At 46.5% G+C, this 20847-nt stretch overlaps 10 protein-coding genes across 10 annotated transcripts; 4 read left to right on the forward strand and 6 right to left on the reverse strand.

Moving 5' to 3' along the window:
• The first annotated feature begins 682 nt into the window (after nucleotides 1–682).
• Nucleotides 683–1904, forward strand: V1513DRAFT_414267 (thioredoxin-like protein). The gene is made up of 3 exons (XM_066895788.1): nucleotides 683–900; nucleotides 959–1393; nucleotides 1464–1904. The coding sequence occupies exons 1-3, from the start codon at nucleotides 803–805 to the stop codon at nucleotides 1639–1641; spliced, it is 711 nt and encodes a 236-aa protein (XP_066753700.1). The 5' UTR covers nucleotides 683–802; the 3' UTR covers nucleotides 1642–1904.
• V1513DRAFT_54148 (Rad17 cell cycle checkpoint protein-domain-containing protein) lies at nucleotides 1685–4614 on the reverse strand. The gene is made up of 2 exons (XM_066900539.1): nucleotides 3594–4614; nucleotides 1685–3544 (listed from the first exon to the last, which is right to left on the reverse strand). The coding sequence occupies exons 1-2, from the start codon at nucleotides 4494–4496 to the stop codon at nucleotides 1973–1975; spliced, it is 2475 nt and encodes an 824-aa protein (XP_066753701.1). The 5' UTR covers nucleotides 4497–4614; the 3' UTR covers nucleotides 1685–1972.
• V1513DRAFT_444094 (uncharacterized protein) lies at nucleotides 4576–5597 on the forward strand. Its single transcript, XM_066897913.1, has 2 exons — nucleotides 4576–5294; nucleotides 5352–5597. The coding sequence occupies exons 1-2, from the start codon at nucleotides 4734–4736 to the stop codon at nucleotides 5547–5549; spliced, it is 759 nt and encodes a 252-aa protein (XP_066753702.1). The 5' UTR covers nucleotides 4576–4733; the 3' UTR covers nucleotides 5550–5597.
• V1513DRAFT_54253 (uncharacterized protein) lies at nucleotides 5503–7301 on the reverse strand. Its single transcript, XM_066900540.1, has 5 exons — nucleotides 7057–7301; nucleotides 6946–6989; nucleotides 6828–6895; nucleotides 6468–6769; nucleotides 5503–6419 (listed from the first exon to the last, which is right to left on the reverse strand). Exons 1-5 carry the CDS (start codon nucleotides 7227–7229, stop codon nucleotides 5681–5683), a joined length of 1326 nt encoding a protein of 441 aa, XP_066753703.1. The 5' UTR covers nucleotides 7230–7301; the 3' UTR covers nucleotides 5503–5680.
• A 100-nt stretch (nucleotides 7302–7401) lies between these two features.
• Nucleotides 7402–9501, forward strand: V1513DRAFT_479057 (chaperonin Cpn60/TCP-1 family). The gene is made up of 5 exons (XM_066900292.1): nucleotides 7402–7659; nucleotides 7713–7776; nucleotides 7836–7866; nucleotides 7916–8079; nucleotides 8133–9501. Exons 1-5 carry the CDS (start codon nucleotides 7523–7525, stop codon nucleotides 9348–9350), a joined length of 1614 nt encoding a protein of 537 aa, XP_066753704.1. The 5' UTR covers nucleotides 7402–7522; the 3' UTR covers nucleotides 9351–9501.
• On the reverse strand, nucleotides 9436–13559 carry V1513DRAFT_479058 (glycoside hydrolase). Its single transcript, XM_066900293.1, has 4 exons — nucleotides 11842–13559; nucleotides 11262–11789; nucleotides 9845–11210; nucleotides 9436–9786 (listed from the first exon to the last, which is right to left on the reverse strand). Exons 1-4 carry the CDS (start codon nucleotides 13409–13411, stop codon nucleotides 9714–9716), a joined length of 3537 nt encoding a protein of 1178 aa, XP_066753705.1. The 5' UTR covers nucleotides 13412–13559; the 3' UTR covers nucleotides 9436–9713.
• A 379-nt stretch (nucleotides 13560–13938) lies between these two features.
• On the reverse strand, nucleotides 13939–14501 carry V1513DRAFT_458374 (ubiquitin-related domain-containing protein; the record flags this gene model as incomplete). The annotated part of the gene is made up of 3 exons (XM_066899688.1): nucleotides 13939–14237; nucleotides 14288–14410; nucleotides 14468–14501. 3 exons carry the CDS (start codon nucleotides 14499–14501, stop codon nucleotides 13939–13941), a joined length of 456 nt encoding a protein of 151 aa, XP_066753706.1.
• Nucleotides 14502–14621: 120 nt separating this feature from the next.
• V1513DRAFT_444110 (uncharacterized protein) lies at nucleotides 14622–15935 on the forward strand. The gene has a single exon (XM_066897914.1). The coding sequence runs from the start codon at nucleotides 14925–14927 to the stop codon at nucleotides 15669–15671; it is 747 nt and encodes a 248-aa protein (XP_066753707.1). The 5' UTR covers nucleotides 14622–14924; the 3' UTR covers nucleotides 15672–15935.
• Nucleotides 15847–18063, reverse strand: V1513DRAFT_444112 (Aft1 HRA domain-containing protein). The gene has a single exon (XM_066897915.1). It carries the CDS (start codon nucleotides 17746–17748, stop codon nucleotides 16333–16335), a length of 1416 nt encoding a protein of 471 aa, XP_066753708.1. The 5' UTR covers nucleotides 17749–18063; the 3' UTR covers nucleotides 15847–16332.
• Nucleotides 18064–18653: 590 nt separating this feature from the next.
• Nucleotides 18654–20708, reverse strand: V1513DRAFT_458377 (Dfp1/Him1, central region-domain-containing protein; the record flags this gene model as incomplete). The annotated part of the gene is made up of 4 exons (XM_066899689.1): nucleotides 18654–18776; nucleotides 18837–19876; nucleotides 19927–20056; nucleotides 20118–20708. 4 exons carry the CDS (start codon nucleotides 20706–20708, stop codon nucleotides 18654–18656), a joined length of 1884 nt encoding a protein of 627 aa, XP_066753709.1.
• Nucleotides 20709–20847: the final 139 nt, after the last annotated feature.

Raw genomic sequence — 20847 nt, forward strand, 5'->3', positions numbered from 1 at the left:
TTTTGATCAGGATCGGGGTCCTTGAGAATATCATATTCCAACTACGTACACCATCCCCAGATCCTGAGGCTAGTAGCCAGCCAAATTCAAGCCAAACTGACCAGTGAACACCGCAGACAGCTCGTCAACTTGACCGGAAGGTTCAGAGTATTCATATGAGCCTTAATGAGAGACGTCGGTGGCGGGAGATATCGAGTAATCCCTTCCGCATGCATATCAATCAGATCGTGAAGTGTTGCCATCAGGCTATCGAGACAAGTCTCCTACTAGAGCATGAATTGCAACGTGTACGAGCCGCGAGAACGAGCGGACTGATGTAGTTTTGACCGTAGGGGAGGCTCGTGACCGCATTCAGGAGCTTAATAATCAACTGATGTCCATCCTGAAGAACTGAAATGAATAAGCAGCGCGCTCCACCCTGCAGTGGCTGTCGTAATCTTGGCCATACTATAAGGAATGTCCTGGTAAACAGCTATATATTTCAGTTCTAGCTAGTATAATTTAACTACGTGGTCGTTGCTGGCCCATTTAGTATTTGGTGATGGTGGAACTGGCCGGTTCGATGGGGACATATGTTAATGCTTAAGTAATAAGAACTTTATCTAATCATGTCGTCATTATTGCTGTCGTCGCACGCCAAACGCAAAAATTCCACCAGACATATTGTCCCACCGTTAAATTATATCCACCTCTATAATATTCATCTGCACAGCATTGAATACGCCAGACATACTGAGAGGCAATAACAGTCAGTGAATAACCGTACACGAGATTATTGCACCAACTTTCGTGAAACGCCGAAATGACCGTTGTGGAAATCACTAGCGAAGCTCATTTCAATGAGCTCACCAGCTCCCTTCCGTCTACCACGCCAATCACCATTTCATTCCATACACCGTGGTACGCTTTAAATTGATAGCATCGTGAGTATTCGCAGGATCTAACGCATTCTGACTAGGGCTGCTCCTTGTACACAGATGAACGCCGTGTTTAGTTATCTCTCAACACAGTACAACAACGTCACCTTCCTGTCTGTAGACGCCGAAGCGCACCCCGAAATCTCAGAGACGTTCGACGTATCCGCAGTTCCGTTCTTCGTCCTCGTCAAAAATGGAAAAGTCGTCAGAGAACTATCAGGCGCTGATCCCAAAGAACTGTCAGCGGCGATCCAGGAATTATCTGGGCAGCAGCCCGTCGCGCCGGTCGTAGCGCCCACCGCAAGTGTTGCAAACGATGCAAAGGAGGAGACGACTCCAGAAGAGGACTTGAATGCGAGATTGGCTAAGCTTGTCAGTGCGGCGCCTGTTATGTTGTTTATGAAGGGAACTCCTGCCGCACCGCAATGTGGATTCAGTAGGCAGTTGGTCGGCATTCTTCGTGAGAATCAAGTTCGGTGAGTCAATCTCGAAATCTACTTGCTCCTAGCAATTTCAGAAGTAATGGAAATCTGACTGTGTCAACAGGTTTGGCTTCTTTGACATCCTTAAGGACGACACAGTCCGGCAGGGTCTCAAGCAATTCAGCGACTGGCCTACTTTCCCACAACTATACGTCAACGGCGAGCTTCAAGGCGGTCTTGATATTGTGAAGGAGATACTGGCCGAAGATCCGAACTACTTCAAGAATCTTCAAACAGTTTGAACTGGCTTGAAATTATAACGGCATCTCGAGATTGTAGTTTTTTGTTCAAGTAACTTACTATTATAATTTGTATAATCAGGCGTGCATATTTTGTTTATTGCTCTTTTTTTGAATTTGTATTATTATGTTGTATTGATAGATGCTTTTTAGCAATGCGCCGTTGGGGTTGGAAATATGATTACAATCAAAATCATTTTATTACCGTTATACGTTACGTGTATTCTGCGCAATTATGAATCTTATATTATCTCGTGCGACATCTATATCTAAAATTCCGAAAACCAAAATACCGAGTACACCAGTGCATTCCCTAAAATACTGAAACTCATGATTAATCTGAAAAACTTTCCTCGATATCGTCATCTGAAAGCATCAAATTCGAAATGCTTCCATTAAGCAATGCATCGTTTATTGGGTTAAATTGATCTGACTTGCTCTTACTCGATGTTTCGACCTCGTCATCATCGATATTCAAAGTAAACCCATTGTATTGGCCGCCTATTCTGCGCAGCTGATCGTCTTTCTTGATTAGCGCCTCCCAGAACGCCGTGCGTTGCATATACATAACTGCGGTCTCCGACATGCTCATCGGCCCGCCAGTTATGTCGTCACTGACTCCAAGTTTCGTGAGCGCGCAGTGCCGAGCTACGTCCGTAATGACATCTTGCTGCCGCTTAAACAATTGGTAGCCAAGTGGCTTGCACATGGAAAACGCGGAATTCCCGCTACGTGAAGTGAAAGACGAGTTTGGTTTGCGGTCATGTTTATTTCCAGATGCAAAATCCTTAATGGACACCGATTGACGAGTAACCGGTCGACGCAATCCACACATTAATCCTCGGATGGCAACATGTGCACCTGATGTCCCACAGTCAAGTAGTATTCCTTCTCCTGTTCCTTCGGACGCACTGTGACGACCAAATATGCGAGAGAAAGATTGTGATGAAAGTAGTACATCAGAATCTGACAATGCTGCAGAACAAGACACTAGTTCCTCCGTATCCGCGCACGATCCCGGATAGTTCTCAAACAAGGTCGGAACAAGAGAACTTATCGGAATAGCCTGCAAAACTGCATCTTCGACTGGCATGTCGCCTACACTCTCAGGCTTGTTGTAAAGCACTTTCCCCACTGCTTGAAAATAAGCCAAATACGTTTCGCGCCCTATTGGCAAGCACGCACCACCAGTAGTTGCCCACCATTGCAGTGCGTTGATACCGGATCGCACATCACCTAACTGGGCCAATTCTGCGATGATTCTATTTGTGTCTGCCGATATAGTAGTCGCTTTTGAAGACGATTTCTTGGTAGAAATGAGGCCCTCTTTAATAGCAATATCACGAAGAACACGGCTCATTAATGTCTTATTAACGGGGTTAAACTGTATCCGTGCCATACGAGGATGTGCCATCAGATCCCTACCGAGAATATGCTGTGCCGAAAATGATGAATCAGACCCCACATTCAGATCTTCTCTAGCCTCGATTTCAGAAATCACAAAAACCATCGGCGGCGAAGACTGTATGTCGGAACATACATATGCCTCTATAGAATCGAGAAAATATTTGCGAGCTGCGAGAGAAGCTGTGAGAATGCTTGGAAAATCTTCTAGTAGAATAATACGATTGCGTCTGATTTCAAGAGCAGAGGATCTGAGGTCGAAAACTTCTTCATCTGGATACTCGTTATGTGTCTTTGTAGATGCAGTGGACCCAAATTGCTGGGCTTTGCTCAAGAAATCAGAGAACAAGCTCGAGAATGTGACAAATCCTTCGCCCGGTTCGGATACCATGGGTGTGGAAGGATTTGTCCATTCTATTATGTCGAATTTCATCTCACATGAAAGAGCATTCAATGCTGCGGTTTTTGAAGTGCCCACCGGTCCGGCCAATACAAGTGCACGCTAAAGCAAACATGAGTGTCAATAGGTCAACAAAGATGATTGGATCTACCTGCTTCAATCGGCCTGCGAATACATCACTTAGCCACTCTCGTACGTCTTCATATTTGCGCTTATGCAATGCTAATGATGCGTAATCTGTTGGCGAGTACTTCTCTACCCATAACTCGTTCATGTGGCAATGTATAGGAGGGGGCGATGTCTGCTTCGGAACCATATGTGTAACTGCCAACGTTCCTATTTGCGGAGACGAAGAGAATGTGAGAGTACCTTGAATCGCAGACTGCGGCCTTGCAGAAGGTCTAAATGTCGGACCTCGTTGACTTTCCAGATGAGCGGACGTGGGCTCATTGCTAAAAGCGCTATCCAGCCGCGATGCTGTACGGGAAACTATTTCCGTTGTCTCAGTCCCTGAATCGTCATCTTCAATTGGATCATATTCGGACTGTTCATCGTCAATTGATGTAGCGTAAGTATTTCCAGCGTCGTTCTTCAGTCGTCCGACAGACGGAAGACTTGACGACGACTGTACTGATTTCTTGACAGATTGCGCAGATTTCGATTTCCTAGCTTGCTGCAAAGATGTATTCAAATTCCAGTTTGTAGACTTTGCGAATGTCAATGTTGCCTGTCGCGTTTTGGACGATGTAGGACTATTAAGAATAGCATGTGCTGATGCTGTCTTTCTCACAACACACCGTTTCGTGTTCTCTGATCCTTGTGATGTCAATGGCTTCGTCTTTTTGGCAGGCATGTCCGTCTCATCGCTGCCGATTACTACGACTGTCTGTCTATCGTCATGTTCGTCTTCGTCGGGAAACTCGAAATCAAAATCACCTTCGCCGCGAACTGGTTTGGTTGCCCGCTTGGCAGTTGCTCGAGGTCGTCTCGCACGCGGAGCACTGATCAGTAGTGGAGATGATGATCGCCGTCTCTTTTTCCGCGATGGGGGCATTTTGTGGTCACAGGCTGCAAAACGCGTTGCCTTAGAGTGGGTGTGCCATAGTGAAATCGCATTCAGGGTGGCTCAATGGCGCTTGTTGTGCCTGGTAATGTCCCAATCGCACAAATGTTTCTCTTCATCACGACAATTTATTGCCCATTATTAGCGAACCATATTGGACTGGTGATCCACATACAAAAATGCTTGTGAGGACCATGCTCCGATGTTAATTTGGAATCTTATTGTCTAATGAGATCGCAGTTCAAACCATGGCTAGAAGTTCCGCCACCTCGACACGAACTCCACGACGATTCTTCATCAGATGAAGACCGGCATTTCGAATCAGAAGACGAAGGCGACGAATTCAAGCCACAAAACCCTCCCAGACAAGATCCAGTATCAAGTATCCAAATAAATGTACTAATAGGCGATTCAGTCAAACAACTAGTCATCACATCTCCCGCGTTGGAGGCGACTCTATTGGCTCTAGGAGACTCAACCCAATGTGGGTCGATCTCTGTATTGTCGTCGTCATTCGATCAGACAATTCCTATTATGTATTTGAAGAGACATAACTTTCACTGGTTCAAGCTTCCCCAGATTCCTCCCAACCTATGCTATCCATTAGCGCAAGCTGTTTTTGAAGACTTACGCCCAGACTTAACTGTCGTACTTGTTCCTCTCTTCGTTGATCCAGACAGGCCTGTCCGAGTCCTGGCCACATCGGATTTAAAACTGGATGTTTCAGATGATCTAGTGTTACAGCCACCTCATTTCATAACTGGGATCTTTGCTGCGATAATGTCATATGTGGGCTATTGCTGTTCTGTGTATATATGACGCGATGATACTAACACTTATTCCTAGGCGGAGATAATTCATTCCAAGGCCATCGCATTAGTAACGAACGCCGAAGGAGTTCCGGATCATGAGTTTGTTGAAGAAGAAGCCTCAGAGGATTTAGTTCAGCTTCTGCCGAAGATTATACACAGCACTGAAGATTGGAAGATTGATCTAATTACACTACGCCGTTTCCATGTCCGGTCAACGGCCATGTATGTATAATGTATCTGCTCTTGTATATGTATCAACAATGAAGTTTGTATTCAACGAAATCACTAAGAACCTACACTCCCGTAATCTGAAACACGCATGGAATCTATATTACAGAAAAGCAAACCCAAATTTTATCTTAATTACTCGTCCATCAAGTCCTGCGTTGCCCCAAGAGCAGCCTTCATGGCATCAGAGTTCTTCGTGGGCGGCGCACCCGTCTCGTAAAAATTCAATCTCTCTTCAACCTGCTTCTTTAGCACTTCACCGAACTTAGTAGTGGGAGTGTCGGTGAAACTGTCAATTCTGCTAGCGATAGAGCATTTGTTGGCCAAAAATCGTGATATCCGACCTTTGTTCTTCTGGGCAGCTTTGCCTATATATGATGAGTGGTAAATCAAACCATACTTGGGAGTATTGCCCTTGGTCTTCAGTGCTCTGAACAAGGCTTTCTCAGCACCCAAAATCTGAACAGTAGAAGCAGGATACTTGGATAGATTAGTCAAGCTACCGGCATGCGAAATTAATCTCGCGCCAACAACTTCACCAATCAATTCTGAAAGGTTGGGCGCGACCGTGTTCATCTTCTGAACGAGGTAACCATAAAGCTGTTTGCGATAGTCGGCAAGGCTGACGGCTTTTTGAGCGAATGTGACAACATTGCTCATGTCTTGTTCTGAAATATCTTGGCCCATACTCACGCGAGCGGCGTCAATTATGCTCTGAGCAATTCCTGCATCGTCGTTTACCAGAGCAGCTAGATCATGCAGCGAACTTTCACTGATGGAAACCTTATCTTTGATAAATAGGATCAACTTGGAATATGTGTAGTTGTCACTGACAATCTTGAATAGCTCCGGGAAATGCCACGAATACCATTCTCTGCTTCGAGTCAGCCGCCGACACTAAACATGCAACTTATCACCGTACCTAACTCTCATAGAGAACGTGTTGACATCTTTATCCAGCTGATCCAAAAGTGCAATAGCCTGAATGATGTGGTTGTCATTCTTTTGCACACTAAATTGGACTTTTGACCTCGAGTATGCATGACCCAAGCCAAGCTGCGCTCTCTCGATATCGCCCTCCTGAAGCTGCTTCAGAAGCTTCGTTCCGTGAAGTCGGATTCCGCGCAAAAGATCCTGAACGACTTCTGACGTATCACATTCGATTCCTTTCATAGACTCCTTGATTCCGCTAGCCAATTTAAGATCCGACACGCCAAGCACGATCTATATTAGGTGTCAGGTTCTGTGCTATTCGCCTACTTTGACAGAAATATTGCCGCACCTTCTTTTTCTTCGATCGCTTCGGTAAATTCAACTCTAGAAGGTTCTTGAGATGCTCGTTCACAGTTCCTGAACTCCCGTTAGCTTCAGCCGAGTTGTACCTAATATATTGTGCTTACCTTCCGCAACGTCATTGGCATTCTCCAGTGCATGTGCAGCACCCCTTCGCCGAAGTTAGTACTAGAGTAAACCCAAGAAATTTAGAATCCTCTTTAGCAAATTGCGCTTACTTGAAAGGCGCAAAACTGACAAGTTTGACAAACTTCCCAAACTTCGCCAGATCAGTCGCGGATTCCTGTACTTCCTTCAAACGCGAGCCAATAGTCTCGGGCTGAAGTGTGACTTCAAACAGAGCATAGCCAGTTGGCTCCTCAAACAGCAGATATTGAACGCCACTGGACATCTCTCTTGGTGGATAAGAATAAATTTTCGGGACCGGTCAAGAAATGGTTAACTGCTTAATCACCGAAGAAAATTTCCCAGTGAAATGTGAGCCGCAAGCATTTTCGGGTGACATTATCCGCAAAACCGCCGTTGCGATGAGACGTAATAAAATTCACAGTTTCCAACGCACAGAGAAAATAGAAAACGCGTTTCTCGCGTAGTCTACTCGAACTTTGCCGTCACATTTTGTTTACTCCTTTGTCTACGATTGCTGAATTGTTTATCATCATCCACTCTTTTTTGTGAACTATAATGTCAGCCGTGCAACTCCTAAATCCTAAGGCAGAATCTCTGAGAAGGAATCAGGCGCTGTCAGTGAACATTAATGCTGCGCAAGGCCTTCAGAATGTTCTGTCAAGCAATTTGGGCCCCAAGGGTACCATTAAGATGTTAGTCTTTTCCTGACAAATTGTGCAATATGAACTAAAGTAATGTGGTTTAGGTTGGTTGATGGATCGGGCAATATCAAGTTGACCAAAGATGGAAAAGTTCTGTTGTCAGAAATGGTATGGTTCAAATCTGTTTAGAGATTGTGAAAAAGCCATGTGTTAATTGGTCATTACAGCAAATAACGAATCCTACAGCAGTCATGATTGGTAAGTTCTAGATTATGAGAATGCCGGTCGCTAAAGCTGACTGTGATAGCTCGCGCTGCGACTGCCCAGGATGAGATCACAGGAGATGGCACCACGACAGTTTGCTTACTTGTTGGCGAGCTTCTAAAGCAAGCTGAACGTTATATAGCTGATGGCCTTCATCCTAGACTACTGACTGAAGGTTTTGAGCTAGCGAGAAAGGAGGCTCTTAAGGTACTCCTGATTTCGACACAAGCCGATAAAGCATCATTAACGTTGTCAAATAGTTCCTCGACTCTTTCAAAATCGAGAAACAGATGGATAGAGAGCTTCTTCTTGCCATTTCTCGTACGTCATTGACTACCAAACTGAACCACAATTTGGCGGAGGCAATAACTCCTATTGTCACTGATGCTGTGTTAGCGATTCATAATCCTCTCGAGCGAGTGGATCTTCATATGATTGAAATTATGAAGATGCAGCACCAGTCAGCTGTTGAGACTGCATTGGTCAGGGGCTTGGTGTTGGATCACGGCGCTCGGCATCCCGATATGCCCAAGCGAGTGGAAAATGCGTACGTCTTGACTTTGAATGTTTCACTTGAATACGAAAAGAGTGAAGTCAATTCCGGTTTCTTCTATAGCAATGCCGAACAGCGTACTAAGCTCGTGGAGAGTGAGCGAAAATTTGTGGACCAAAAGCTGCAAAAGATTGTCGAACTCAAGAATGACGTTTGCGGGCTTGACAAATCCAAGGGATTTGTCATTGTCAACCAGAAGGGTATCGACCCCCTGTCTCTTGATATTCTTGCCCGAAATGGCATCTTTGCCCTTCGAAGAGCTAAACGACGCAATATGGAAAGATTGCAACTTGTTTGCGGCGGGACTGCGCAAAACAGTGTCGATGACCTATCACCTGAGGTTCTTGGATTTGCGGGTCTTGTCTACGAGCACACGCTGGGCGAGGAGAAGTATACATTCATTGAGGAAGTGAAGAATCCCAAGAGTGTCACGATTCTCATCAAGGGACCAAATGCCCACAGTATGAATCAGATTCAAGATGCCGTCAGAGATGGTCTGAGAAGTGTAGTCAACGCCATGACGGACAAATGTGTCGTTCCAGGTGCAGGTGCATTCGAAATCGCTTGTGCTAGCTATCTCAGCGGTGACTTTCTACACAAAGAGGTGAAGGGAAAGTTAAAGGCCGGCGTTCAAGCGTACGCGGATGCGTTACTAGTTATCCCGAAGACATTGGCGACCAACGGCGGATTTGACATATTAGATACTCTGTCTGCTTGTCAGGATGAGTTTGCCGAGGGTCACGTAGTTGGCATCGACTTGTCGTCTGGTGAACCCATGGATCCGACTATTGAAGGGGTATATGATTCATTCAGAGTTCTACGAAACGCTGTTGCTTCTGCGACGTCAATCGCTTCGAATCTGCTATTATGTGACGAGCTTCTGAAGGCCGGACGATCGTCATTGAAACAAGAACCTGCGGAGTGAAAAATGTAGATATATATATATATATCTCTTACAGCATGTAAATGAGTCAACCTACGAGATATCGAGTTCTGTATCTCTCCATACATTGTATAGTTATGTCATTTCATTTAGTTAGACGTCCGTCAATGAATCTATCGCCTACTGCTATGTACATGTTTATGTCTGACACAAGATACATGATGCTGTTGCTGATCTCTCAACAGTCACTTATATACCGACAAAGAACCCCATTATAAAACAACCTAATAAACCTAATAAAACACAGGAAACCTAGTTCATGTTGCAGATGACCAATTGATACAAACCAAGACAGTGAATCAATACCATTAATAATATTATCAGTGTTATATGACGAACGCCAACCTACTCTGGAGCATTCGTAACAGGTGATGGGCGCAGGAAAGGATGCGCTTCCGTGTTGAACACGTAGTCGTCCCTATTCCGATATCAGCATCCTGCATTTAAACTCAAATCGTGAATACAAAAGAGCTTACAGTGAAATCAGACTAGGATCCGCGAAGAGCAAATAGGCATACTTCAAAGTTTCCGCCATCCAGAAACTTTCCATCTCATCCATATGTCGATTGTGCATATTATCCGTGACGTCCGAAATCGCCGAAAATGCAGTCGCCGTCCGGCAGTATTTATTTATAGCACTGAACATCTGCCATCCTTTATCTTGCCATTGCTTATCACCAGTGACTCGGTACAAAATAAATATACTTTCAAGAGCTTCAGGACGCAGCAGATATCGTCCGTCTTGAGAAAGAAAAGATCGAGGCTGATCATACCATCCACCGACCTCCCATCGATCTGTGTCGTCCTCAACTAGTTCCTGAGCTGGTTTAGTTTGAGCGCCTGGAACGGAGGCTCTACTTCCGTCCGCCTCGTCTTTAAGAACCGCGCCCCCGGAATCACTAGGAGATACGGTTCCCACTTCAGCAACAGCAACCGGTTGGTCCCTTGACTTCATTGCAGATTGTTCGGGCGCATCATCGTTCCTATTGTTTGCAGCTCGTTCCGTTCCTTCGTTGGTAATTCTAGACTCTGGTGCCCGAGCGGGAGCTTCGGAGTCGAGCTGGGAACGCTTATAATCTGAATCTGGAATTTCGACAACGGATCCAGGTCCGTGCTGCGCGGCACCGACGTCAACCAAACCGTTGCGAGCCGGGGTCTCGCTCTGCTCCTGGTATTGAGGAGCGTCCACAGTCCCTGGCGTCTGAGTCGTCGATTCAGTTCGCTGAGCAGTAGTTTCGATGCCATTTTTCATTTGGTCTCCTGTGGGCAAATCCGCCAATGGCTCAGATTGTGGTTCGCGTGAGACAAGATTTGGCGCAGACCGCTGCAATTCCTCAGTACTGTGCTGTGATAGTTGCTCTGTGGCCTGCTCCGAAGTCCGCTCAGCAGCAGCAGACATCTGATAGTCGGCACCAATAACAGACTCGTCTTCAATTGCAGGAGCACCAGTGTTATCTTGAGAAGAAGTATCTGCAGGCGGTGTTGTCGCAACTTGAATAGGAGCATCGGCCTTAGCTTTGGTTTCCTCAGTTCGAATTTCTACAGAATGCTCTGGGTCCATCCCTGGCCCTGAATGAATCACTCCAGAGGCAGGATAGTCTGTCGTTTGTTTCTCAGATACGGGCTCTTCATTCGGGACTGCTCCCATCGATGCCTGCACTTTGGTCTGAGGAAATTGCTCGTTTGACTGCGGAACATCGGGAAATGCCGAGACGACATCTTTTTGAGTAAGAGATTCTGGATCAGGAACCAGAAACTCCTGAGTGACAGTCTCTCCCGACGACACACTGTCGACATGACTCTCTGCAATGGGCGAACCATTCTCAGGAATAATTTGAAACTCTATGATTTGCAATTAAGATAGTGCTGAGAAAATAAGTATCAGTTACTAACCTTCAGGAATCACGACGTTACTTTCCTGTCTCTTCTTCAGAATTCTGTTCCTGAGCTTGTTATCTGTTTGGGCGTGTCTCTCTCGAGGATCGACCCAATGACATGCATCGCTAGAACAGTGCTCAACATGGAAGTTCTCCGGCATGATGCCCGTCCTCGTCGCATTATACGCCCAATAACAACCATCAGCCAGCTTCGCCCCAATCTTGATATCATCCTGTAACTCCAATGCACGGCTACCAAGCGCGTACATGCCGCCCAAGAAACAGGATAAATGAGTCATTTCGTAATCTTTTGTGATTTCACCATGGGGACCAATGACCGCGTTCCCGGCAAACAAAATATCTGGATCGCCCTTGACCATAGGACGGTAAAGGAGGTTACGCTTGATGGACGCCGAAGTGGTTTCGTAGAGGGTCTTGTATTGGCCGACAGTGCCGCCAAGTAAGAGGTACTGCTTGACTAAGTACTCGTATGCCGAGTCACCCAAGGCACCGGCAGAGATTTTTCTGGTAGTACGATCACGGACTAACTGTGTAAGTACTTGTCTAATCTTTAGTCACCAGAATATCCAACATACTGCTCTCAGTAAGACCTTTGAGATTCACACATTTCGGGTCGGGCTTAGCAGGTGGAATCACAATATTCGAGTCTGGCGGGCTTACTTCGCCTAAAGTGGTCGAGCGCACCTGACCGTCCTTGTTTTCTTCCAAATTGAGCTGTCTCTTTACAAGCTTTTGTTCCGAAGGTGTGGCCTCTTCATCAACAATCGCTTCGGCTGCCGCATCATTAATCTTATTCTGTAATTGCTGCGACGGTCTGATGGAGTCCGACGAGCCATCCTTTGGAATTCGAAGGGGTGGGGTTGCACTGCGCTGCACACTGACAGATTTACCGTTTTCATCTTCTTCCGTAGTGCAACCAGAGATGTCCATGCGAAGTGGCCAGAGTCCGGGTATCGGCGAGGACGACAGGGAAGCTTCGGCTTGGTCCATTACACGCTGAATGACGCTGTAGTATACCTGATTTCCCGTCAGCTGAGCGAGACGAGTGAATTCAAGCGATAGCGACGCAAATTGAGCAAGGACCATATGCTTTCCAGCACGTAGCTTGAGGTCCCGATGAGCCAATTGGGGATCGTAGAATAAGACAGGCATGCCGTTCGGTGTGTCGAAAGCACCAAGTAGCAGATCAGCCAACTCAACGGCCTTGCTCAAAAATACAGATTCACGGCCATTGGAAAGGTCGAAGGCGCTGATAAGGCCCCCTAGGTAGCGGATGACAGTCTCAAAGACAGGAATATTATGTAAATTACTCTTGGTGAAGTCGATAGACGCAACAAGTTTCTTTGCATCCTCAAGCTCCGACGACAAACCCATAATCTGCAACGAATCGAGGGCATCGACAATCGAAGCACCCCAGCCACCAAAAGGATCCGCATAACCATTTGTGACCGGTCTGACCTCGTCGTGTCCCCACGCATGAGCCTTGTAGCCGTTCCACGAGTGAACGAACGCCTCACGGACAGCATTTAACCTCTCCTCTCGAACCTTGCGCTGTTCTGGCGTTTCGGGCACAAATACGCCCTGGATCTTGGGAAAACTGATGGGAGGGTCGTCCGGCAGTGGGATCATTCGGGCGATCGGGAACTTTGTTACTCTCGACTTCGTGAAGATGTTCTCGACAAGCGGCATAGCTGGGGTCGTGATGCTGTTGCTGTCCACGCGATGATCGTCAGGACTGTATGTGCCTTCGTACGTGTTCACAGTCAACGGCTTTGACTGGATGATCTGAGGCTCTTGGGTGCTCACAGTCTCATCATCGACGCTGTTCTCGTCGACAGGTGGATACTCCACTCGATAGGCAGTGTCTTCAGCCGGCCCTAAATCCTCATTGATATCCTTGACCAGCTTCTCTGGCGGACTGTTCTCAGTGCTGCCGGGCTTGCTGGTCAATATACCTGAGATTTTGGAGGCGCTGCCTACTGGAGCAGCATCAGCGGGCGGCCGACCAGGCATGCTTGGCTTCATAAACTTGGCCGGGACCCCGTTAACAGTGTTGGACTTGTTCAACTGGTAGATCCCAAACACGATGATACAGCTAAACAATATGAGCGTTCTATAACGCCGGAAACGAAGTACCGGCACCATTTCTACTTTGATGTTCGCGTATATAGGCGATACCAGGAGAAAAGGGTATACTGCTGCTGAAGCACTATCGTGATCAGTACTACTACTTCGGCTGGAACATGAATTACTGTTCTGGATGCAAGGAACCCCGAACAAAGCATAATTTGACCTCGACCAATTGGACCCACAATAGCGAGTCAACAAGATAACTGCGCCGCACGCGGAGGCGCACGCAAGAAACCACCAAAAATCGGACGCGGTTTACCTCATCTCCCAGATCGAAGACCGCTTACTTTTATACATAACATCCCTTATAACTATAAGCTTACTGTACATGATGATATAAATAACTCCAGCGATCCAACTAGTACCTAGTCATGGGGTTATGTGAGGAACCTTGTAGCCGTCACCAAACATAAGCAAAACAATCCGCAAATATGATCATACGCCATTTATTAAATTCACTCATGTTATATATACAACAAGATCCATGAATAAATATCATATGAAAAACGCACACATCGTACACACAATCATGTCACATCAACCTAAGCCTGAAGGTAGGTCAGATGGCACTTGCCACAGTAGTGACGATCCTTCATCTTCGCCATGAAGACACCAGCACCGCAAGTTTCGGTCGGGCACTCGCGAAGAGTGCGCTCAACTGTGCCGTCGGAGTTGACCTTATAGTACTTCAAGACCGCCAACTTCGTCTTCTTGTGCTTGTGCTTGATCTTCTTGGGAGTAGTGTAGACTTTTTTCTTGCGCTTCTTAGCACCACCACGGAGGCGCAAGACAAGGTGAAGAGTGCTCTCCTTCTGAATGTTATAGTCCGAAAGAGTGCGGCCTAACGTCATTAGCATTCTTCTTAACTCGTCTTACTAACGACTGCCATACCATCCTCGAGTTGCTTGCCAGCAAAAATCAATCGCTGCTGATCAGGGGGGATTCCCTCCTTGTCCTGGATTTTGGACTTAACATTGTCAATCGTATCGGACGACTCCACCTCAAGGGTGATAGCTATATCATACGTTAGCAGACGAATACATTCAAACCACCGAAACTTATGCCACATACTCTTGCCCGTGAGGGTCTTGACGAAAATCTGCATGACAACAAACGAATAGTCGGCAAATGTGCAAAGACAATGCTAATAATATTTAGTACCGTCTTCTTACATCTCAATCAATTTATCGTACCTTCTTTCTGATCGTTTTAGTCAACACTGAATCAAAAGCAGAACAAGTTACTACGAGACCTTTAAGAAGTGTTGGAGATTGACCTGAGCCCGCAGTTAAACGTGACTGCTTTAATAGGGTTAGACCCTACTATGTTACCCGGACTAAAATTGGGTTAGGGGACAGGCCAGATTAAAGTTTGCAGCCGCGCTTGAATTTCAGCTCCCAGCCAGATTCGTGAGTTTTGTTCCGTACATGAGTTGAATCAACTCAGTAAAGTATTAGATGCATCGCCATCTCAACGCGATATAGCACAATCCTCCAGTCTTTTAAGACGCTACTGCCGCTGTCTGAATATGTCGCCGCATCACAGTCTGTTGTCCGACCGGTGGGCCCGGTTTCTCTACCGATGTAGTTTATTCCTCCTCATCTTCTTCACGTGCGGTTTCGTCATTGTTACTCCAGCCGATATGATCTCGCAGGCACTCCGAAACGAGCAAATATTCAACATCATTATCATTGCAGCAATGTATTTCGCAGTCGGTCTCGTTGCACTGATCCTTTATCTGAACAGACTCTACAACGTTCGGGTCGCGTTATCAGATATTCCCAAACGATACGTCCCTGGCGAGCAGGACTTTCCGAAAAGATGTGCAAATGCCATCGAAGCGGAATTAATCCGGTGCCGAATGATCCAGGAATCCCTGCAACCGTCGGATAATGTTTCGCATCCTGGTTTGCCGCCCCCGCATTCGGAGTTTGATTTCCCGCAAGTACCGTACCTCGAAGTCCTAATCGAAAGCGCCAAATTACTGGAAATAAAAGCGTCGAGTTTACATCCGGCACTGCGTCGCAAAGCATGCATGACCTGGAAGGAATATGCATCATATTTAAGGCGGCACCTCAACTTCGACGAGGTGCTGGGAGATCGATTCATTGATGCCTACGAAGAGGCCAGGTATTCCGGGCGCCCTATCACGGAGGAAAAGTTCAAAGACATAATGCGTATGTTTACACTACTTGTGAGAAGTATCGATTTGCCGAATAAGGTCAGCGGGCCCTCATTGGAATTTGTCGATACCGCTATGGGTTGGGAGATATAATTCTCATCACAGCGTGTGCTCCAGCTAATTTGGATGATTATATGTTTTGGGATCTGGACTTTGTAGGAGGAGCAATTTTGGCGTCCGGAGTTATAGATTTGTATTTTGGAGTTTTTACTTGGACTTGGCGGTTGCATATATAACTTTATGATGTGATGGTTGTCAGAGTGATCTACTATTAATAACATTGTGCAGTTTTGAAATGATATACTCGTGCATTACCATGTAGTTCTCAGTCCTAAGATTCTCAAATTCTTATCGTACCACATCCTAGGAACAATCATTAATACAAATACTACGAAACATTCAAACGAAACATTCAAATATACTCGATTTTATAAATATCGATTATTCTGGTCCATATTTTTTCACATCTTACGAAGTTCCAGTATCAAAAGTCCAACCGCAACAACACATATCAGAACGCCAATAGTAAATAATAAGCATTGTAACATAAATATAACAATATTAGTAAAGTGTAATAGAATTCCGACAACGGTACAAATAATAGTCATAACAAAACGGCCCGACCAACGCGCACTTACTTAGCATAACGCTCAAACGAACAATCAGTTCCGCATGCGCCATTTTTGAAAACATCCAAACAAAATAAACAAAAATGAACCTGTTCAGGAACCTAGTCCACAATCCTGAAATCATCTCACGCAAATCGTCTAGCAGGTACGTGAGCGTGCGTCATTCCGGCCATGGGAGGCAAACCGGCGACTCCAGGCTGCTGAGGCAGACCTATACTGGCAACGAAGTCTTGGCCAAGCGCGATATTAATAGGGTCTTGACCCGGCGGTAGCGCCCGTGAAGCTGAGCAGTCCTTATGTGTGAGCAGCAACGCCTTGAGATTGACAACTTGCTCTCTGAGTGCAGTAACTTGCGCATTCAAAGCATCATTCTCGTTTCCGTAATACTCAACTTTAGCTTGCAAGTTGGCAAGCCATTGCTTTTTCCGCTGACGACACTTCAATGCAGCCACACGATTGCGCTCCAAAAAATTTTTCCTCTTCTCCTCATCAGTCATTTTTTTTGTATCAGCTGTCTCTTCCTCCTCGTCTTCCTTCTTAGGCGGAGACATTGACCTGCTCTCAGATCGAGGCAGTACTTGTGTAGCACTAGGTTTCTGACGTTTGTTGCTAGTAGTCACGCCTTCGTCGGCTTTGCGAGAACTCTTGCGGCCGCCAGACGGCTTTTTCTTGTCGGCCTTACCGTCATTACCGGCCTTATTCTCGTCTGCCGTCTTGGACGCCTCTGCCTGCTGCTGTTGCCCCTGGCTTAATAAATAGAGACCATTTGCCGCTGCATTCGCCGAGTCAGCATAAGGCTCCATCTTACTCTGACCAGATTGTGCTTGAGCGGCCATGGCGCTCTGTGATATAATTTGAGGTTGGAAAACAGGTGAGCTGGGATGATTTGCCGGCGCGGAGGTCGCCGGAACAGCTGCACTTGACGTAGTTGCACTTGCCGGGAGAGAAGTTGTCAATGACATGCTGGTGACCGCCTGTGAAGTTGGTGGCTCAATTGGTTGTGGAGTTTGCGGGAATGATGATGGCTGGAGTCCCGACGGTGTAGGAGGAACCAGTCCAAATATTGCCGCTGTTGTTGGACTAGGCGCCGGAAATATTGATCCGCTGCCACCAGGCGTAAGGCCCGTCCTAATGCCTGACTCGTTCGGGGTTAATCCACTCCTTAAGTGACTGTCAACAAATGCAAGAGCCGCAGATTGTGCGGGGCCTTGTAGCATAGCAGGAGAAAGTGGCCCTGATCTCAGACTATTAATCCCCCAATTAAAGCCAGTGTTGGATGAGGAACCAAGCAGAGACGACGGCGATGCGAGCGACGCAACAGGCGGAAGCAGTGCCTTTTGCGACGAGTTGGGCGTACCCTCCTTCGAAGCAAACGACTGCTCAAATGGATTCGGTTCTAGATCCAGCTTGGATTTGGCAGATGTATGGCCGTTACTGTACGTGCTTTCAGCCAACGACGAATTCTGCGAGGTCTGGCTATCGGTGATCCTTATTTCTGACGGGGATGCTGCGCTGTTTGATTGCGGAGACCCAACTTTCATACTCCGAACACACAACTAAGAAATAGGTATTACTATTATTCTATGCACGTGGAATCATGCCGCAGTCACTAGTACTACTTACCGACTACCTTGGGCCAACTAAGCAAGGATCAGGTTATGACCGTCACTATATCTCGGCTTACAGGACCACAATTCTCGACCAGAACTACTTTCCGACAGCTATGACCAATCAAGCTGGGTGTTATCCGCTAGACACAAAGAGACTGGCGGATGCGGCGCGAGAAGGGTCCAGAGAACGCGATTAGAGTAGGGACGAAAACGTACAAAGGACGAAAGAGGCAGAGGAGCACGATGACGGAATGATGATGACGATGCAAAGGAGACGGTGACGTATATATACAGCGAGGCTGGAGGGCTGCGTTGGTTTACGTTTGCGGCAGCAACTGAAGAGCAGACTATGAAGTTATGTGTTGTTATCCAGATCGAGCCTAGCGCGTAGTCTATGCTACGTAGCTGTCAAATGGCGTAACATATATGGCGAATTCGTCCTATTTAATAGGGCGAATCACACTTCACGACGTGTGATCCGCACGAGAGGGCTAATGCAGACGTGAATTGCTTGCCCTATAATGGATCGGCGTTGGTTCGAGCCGGAAAATACATGATTCCTAATTTTGAGAGAACTTGGAGATGGCCCAGCCGCACTACACCCAAAAAATGCATAGTACTTGGCAACTACAAATTGTAAAGCAAAAAATTACAGACTCGCATTGAATCAGTGTATCAACATGACGGTCTAAATATACCTATCATTATTTCAACAATGCAGATGTAAATGCCACTAACTGTACATATTACAAACGCTGTACAGCGCCCTAACAACATAACGTTAAATCAATGCAGATGAATAGCAAATATTGTGCAGAATCTTATAGACGTAAAGCTCATTCTACATATGGCACTTGAAGTTCACGCTTTGGCTGGATCAGTTCTGCCAGCAAATCATCGATATCGGCAAAATTTTCATCGTTCGACGCAAATTTCCGATGCTTCCGCGATTTGATATGCTAGTTCGTTGGTTAGCAACTAATCAAGGTGAGCCGCAAACGACGAGTGAAACTACTAACCTCTTCATAGTCATCGTATTTATCTTTACAATTCTCACAATATCCTGGTCGAACTTCTTTGACGGCAACGGCTTCCTTCTTAACAGCAACCTGAGGAATTGGTAATGGTCTTCGGCTACGTTCAAAGACCTTTCTCTTCAGACTGTTCACTTCCTTCGACTGCAACTGTGACACTTGTCTCGCAAGTCCGTTCGCTGCGCCTCCAGATTGACTCATAGATCTGATGTTCGACGTGGCGTTGGACATGTTGATACCAGTCGCGACAAGTTCATGTCCCAAAGCTGCTGACATTCGCACATGGTAACTCCGTCCTGTAGCGCTTAGTGCCTGCTTACGCGCTTTGAGATCTGCAGCTGTTTTGCTGCCACTGTTGGCTCGCGCTGAAGTCATACGGACAGGTGTAAGAGCGCTCTTTTTGCGTGAATGTGGTTCCCTGAAAGATGCTGCTTGTTGCCGCATATCCTCCGCGATATACTCGTCAATTTCCTCTTGAGGATCTTCATGTACTTGTAAGAAATTGCCGATATGGTTATGACTCTCTCTCTCATCCTCGGGTAACTTTCTTGACTTGACTGCTCCTTTGGAAGTATTCGGCTCGACTTCGAGGGTAGCTGTGCGCTTTAACTTTGCGCCGGCCCGTCGTGGTTTCACTTCCTTAACGTCTCTATTTTGGTGATATTGTATGTCGAGCACAAATGGGCACTTACCCGGGCCTGTTACTCGAAACTGTGGCCAGTCACCGAGTTGGGGTTCCGATACGCGAGTATATTCACGCACCATAATAGGACGATAAATCTGAGTCGCATCTCGTATGTAAATATACGGGCCCTTGAAGTAATGGATGTCGTCTCGTCGTGCGCGGGGATCGCTATCCGCAGGTCCTGTAAGCTTTTCTTCACGGAGCATACGACAGAGGTTATTGCTTGTGTCGCTAGCAACAACATGGCCTCTGCTCAATGTGGCACTGGTATGGGAGTTTGTGACATTTGATACTGAAGCATTGGGATTCTCTTGTAGGTGAGACATAAATCTCACAAATTCTAATGACGCATTAGCAACCCGGCTGCCATTGAAATTGCCAATGACATACTTTCGTGTGTCCATATCTTCATGTTTCGCTGCTTAGCTTGGTAGATAATGTCCGTCGCTGCGTAGTTGGCTTGTATCGGTCGATTTGTGACGACATTAGTAACCCCTCCGTGAAAGAAAGTCTCAATTTTCTATAAGAATGCATCAATGAGCCGTTCAATGGCATGCATGCGCAGCTGTAGTAGAACTTACGGCTCCATAGTTGAGTAACTGTTTCTTTGTCCTATCCTTGCCAATGTCTTCTAATCCATCAAAATAAAACACACTCGTAGCTAGAACCCGCTTCCATTGTCGCTGCCAGTTCCTGATATTGTCGGAATCGCGTTGTTCGGAGGTGTCATTCTGGGTCGTCGGAACCTGTTGTTGGACTCGCTCTCTTTCCTGATGGGTGTCACGTATTCGAGCACTAACCCTCTCGCGTTCACGTAAAGATGCCACTCGTTCCCGCGGTTCTCGAGAAAGCTCTCGTGCCCGCTCGGTTTGATGAGACACACCCAGGAGTCCGTGGAGAGTGACTGAGGGCGCATTTCCAGAGGCCGAAATTGTCATTGAAGCCGAAGAGGTCGAAGAGACTGCATTGCAGGCCCGCGATTGCTCGATAATTCCTGTGTTGATGATAGCAGTGGTGGATGGATGACGTAGATGATTTGCAAAGCGATTGTTCGTGGATACGGCGCTGGAAGGACCAACGCGTTCAATCGCATCTGACGCCATGCCATTCAATGTCGTTGCTGCTAAAGTAGACACTTCGTCGTTCGCGTGCTGATGAATCATGGATGCCATCATGGTGGTCGTGTGGGCTCCCTGACAATTAAGTGCGCTGCTTACAAGACGAGATTCGATACTGCTGGACGCGAGATGCGGCCCTTTTGACAAATATAATTTATCCTTGGATATATCCGTCATGACAGATGAGCTAGAT

Source organism: Lipomyces chichibuensis (genome assembly GCF_038497645.1).
Source record: "Lipomyces chichibuensis strain CBS 12929 unplaced genomic scaffold V1513scaffold_14, whole genome shotgun sequence".
NCBI classification, from domain to species: Eukaryota; Fungi; Ascomycota; class Lipomycetes; order Lipomycetales; family Lipomycetaceae; genus Lipomyces; species Lipomyces chichibuensis.

Coding starts and splice junctions, on each gene's coding strand:
- V1513DRAFT_414267 (XM_066895788.1), top strand. CDS start 803: ATGACCGTTGTGGAAATCACTAGCGAAGCTCATTTCAATGAGCTCACC. Junction 901..958: donor ATTTCATTCCATACACCGTG/GTACGCTTTAAA, acceptor CATTCTGACTAG/GGCTGCTCCTTGTACACAGA. Junction 1,394..1,463: donor CTTCGTGAGAATCAAGTTCG/GTGAGTCAATCT, acceptor CTGTGTCAACAG/GTTTGGCTTCTTTGACATCC.
- V1513DRAFT_54148 (XM_066900539.1), bottom strand. CDS start 4,496: ATGCCCCCATCGCGGAAAAAGAGACGGCGATCATCATCTCCACTACTG. Junction 3,545..3,593: donor TCGCAGGCCGATTGAAGCAG/GTAGATCCAATC, acceptor TGTTTGCTTTAG/CGTGCACTTGTATTGGCCGG.
- V1513DRAFT_444094 (XM_066897913.1), top strand. CDS start 4,734: ATGAGATCGCAGTTCAAACCATGGCTAGAAGTTCCGCCACCTCGACAC. Junction 5,295..5,351: donor TTGCTGCGATAATGTCATAT/GTGGGCTATTGC, acceptor ACTTATTCCTAG/GCGGAGATAATTCATTCCAA.
- V1513DRAFT_54253 (XM_066900540.1), bottom strand. CDS start 7,229: ATGTCCAGTGGCGTTCAATATCTGCTGTTTGAGGAGCCAACTGGCTAT. Junction 6,896..6,945: donor TGCCAATGACGTTGCGGAAG/GTAAGCACAATA, acceptor ACGGGAGTTCAG/GAACTGTGAACGAGCATCTC. Junction 6,420..6,467: donor ACGTTCTCTATGAGAGTTAG/GTACGGTGATAA, acceptor GACTCGAAGCAG/AGAATGGTATTCGTGGCATT.
- V1513DRAFT_479057 (XM_066900292.1), top strand. CDS start 7,523: ATGTCAGCCGTGCAACTCCTAAATCCTAAGGCAGAATCTCTGAGAAGG. Junction 7,660..7,712: donor CCCAAGGGTACCATTAAGAT/GTTAGTCTTTTC, acceptor AATGTGGTTTAG/GTTGGTTGATGGATCGGGCA. Junction 7,867..7,915: donor TCCTACAGCAGTCATGATTG/GTAAGTTCTAGA, acceptor TGACTGTGATAG/CTCGCGCTGCGACTGCCCAG.
- V1513DRAFT_479058 (XM_066900293.1), bottom strand. CDS start 13,411: ATGGTGCCGGTACTTCGTTTCCGGCGTTATAGAACGCTCATATTGTTT. Junction 11,790..11,841: donor CAAAGGTCTTACTGAGAGCA/GTATGTTGGATA, acceptor TTACACAGTTAG/TCCGTGATCGTACTACCAGA. Junction 9,787..9,844: donor GATCCTAGTCTGATTTCACT/GTAAGCTCTTTT, acceptor ATATCGGAATAG/GGACGACTACGTGTTCAACA.
- V1513DRAFT_444110 (XM_066897914.1), top strand. CDS start 14,925: ATGTCGCCGCATCACAGTCTGTTGTCCGACCGGTGGGCCCGGTTTCTC.
- V1513DRAFT_444112 (XM_066897915.1), bottom strand. CDS start 17,748: ATGAAAGTTGGGTCTCCGCAATCAAACAGCGCAGCATCCCCGTCAGAA.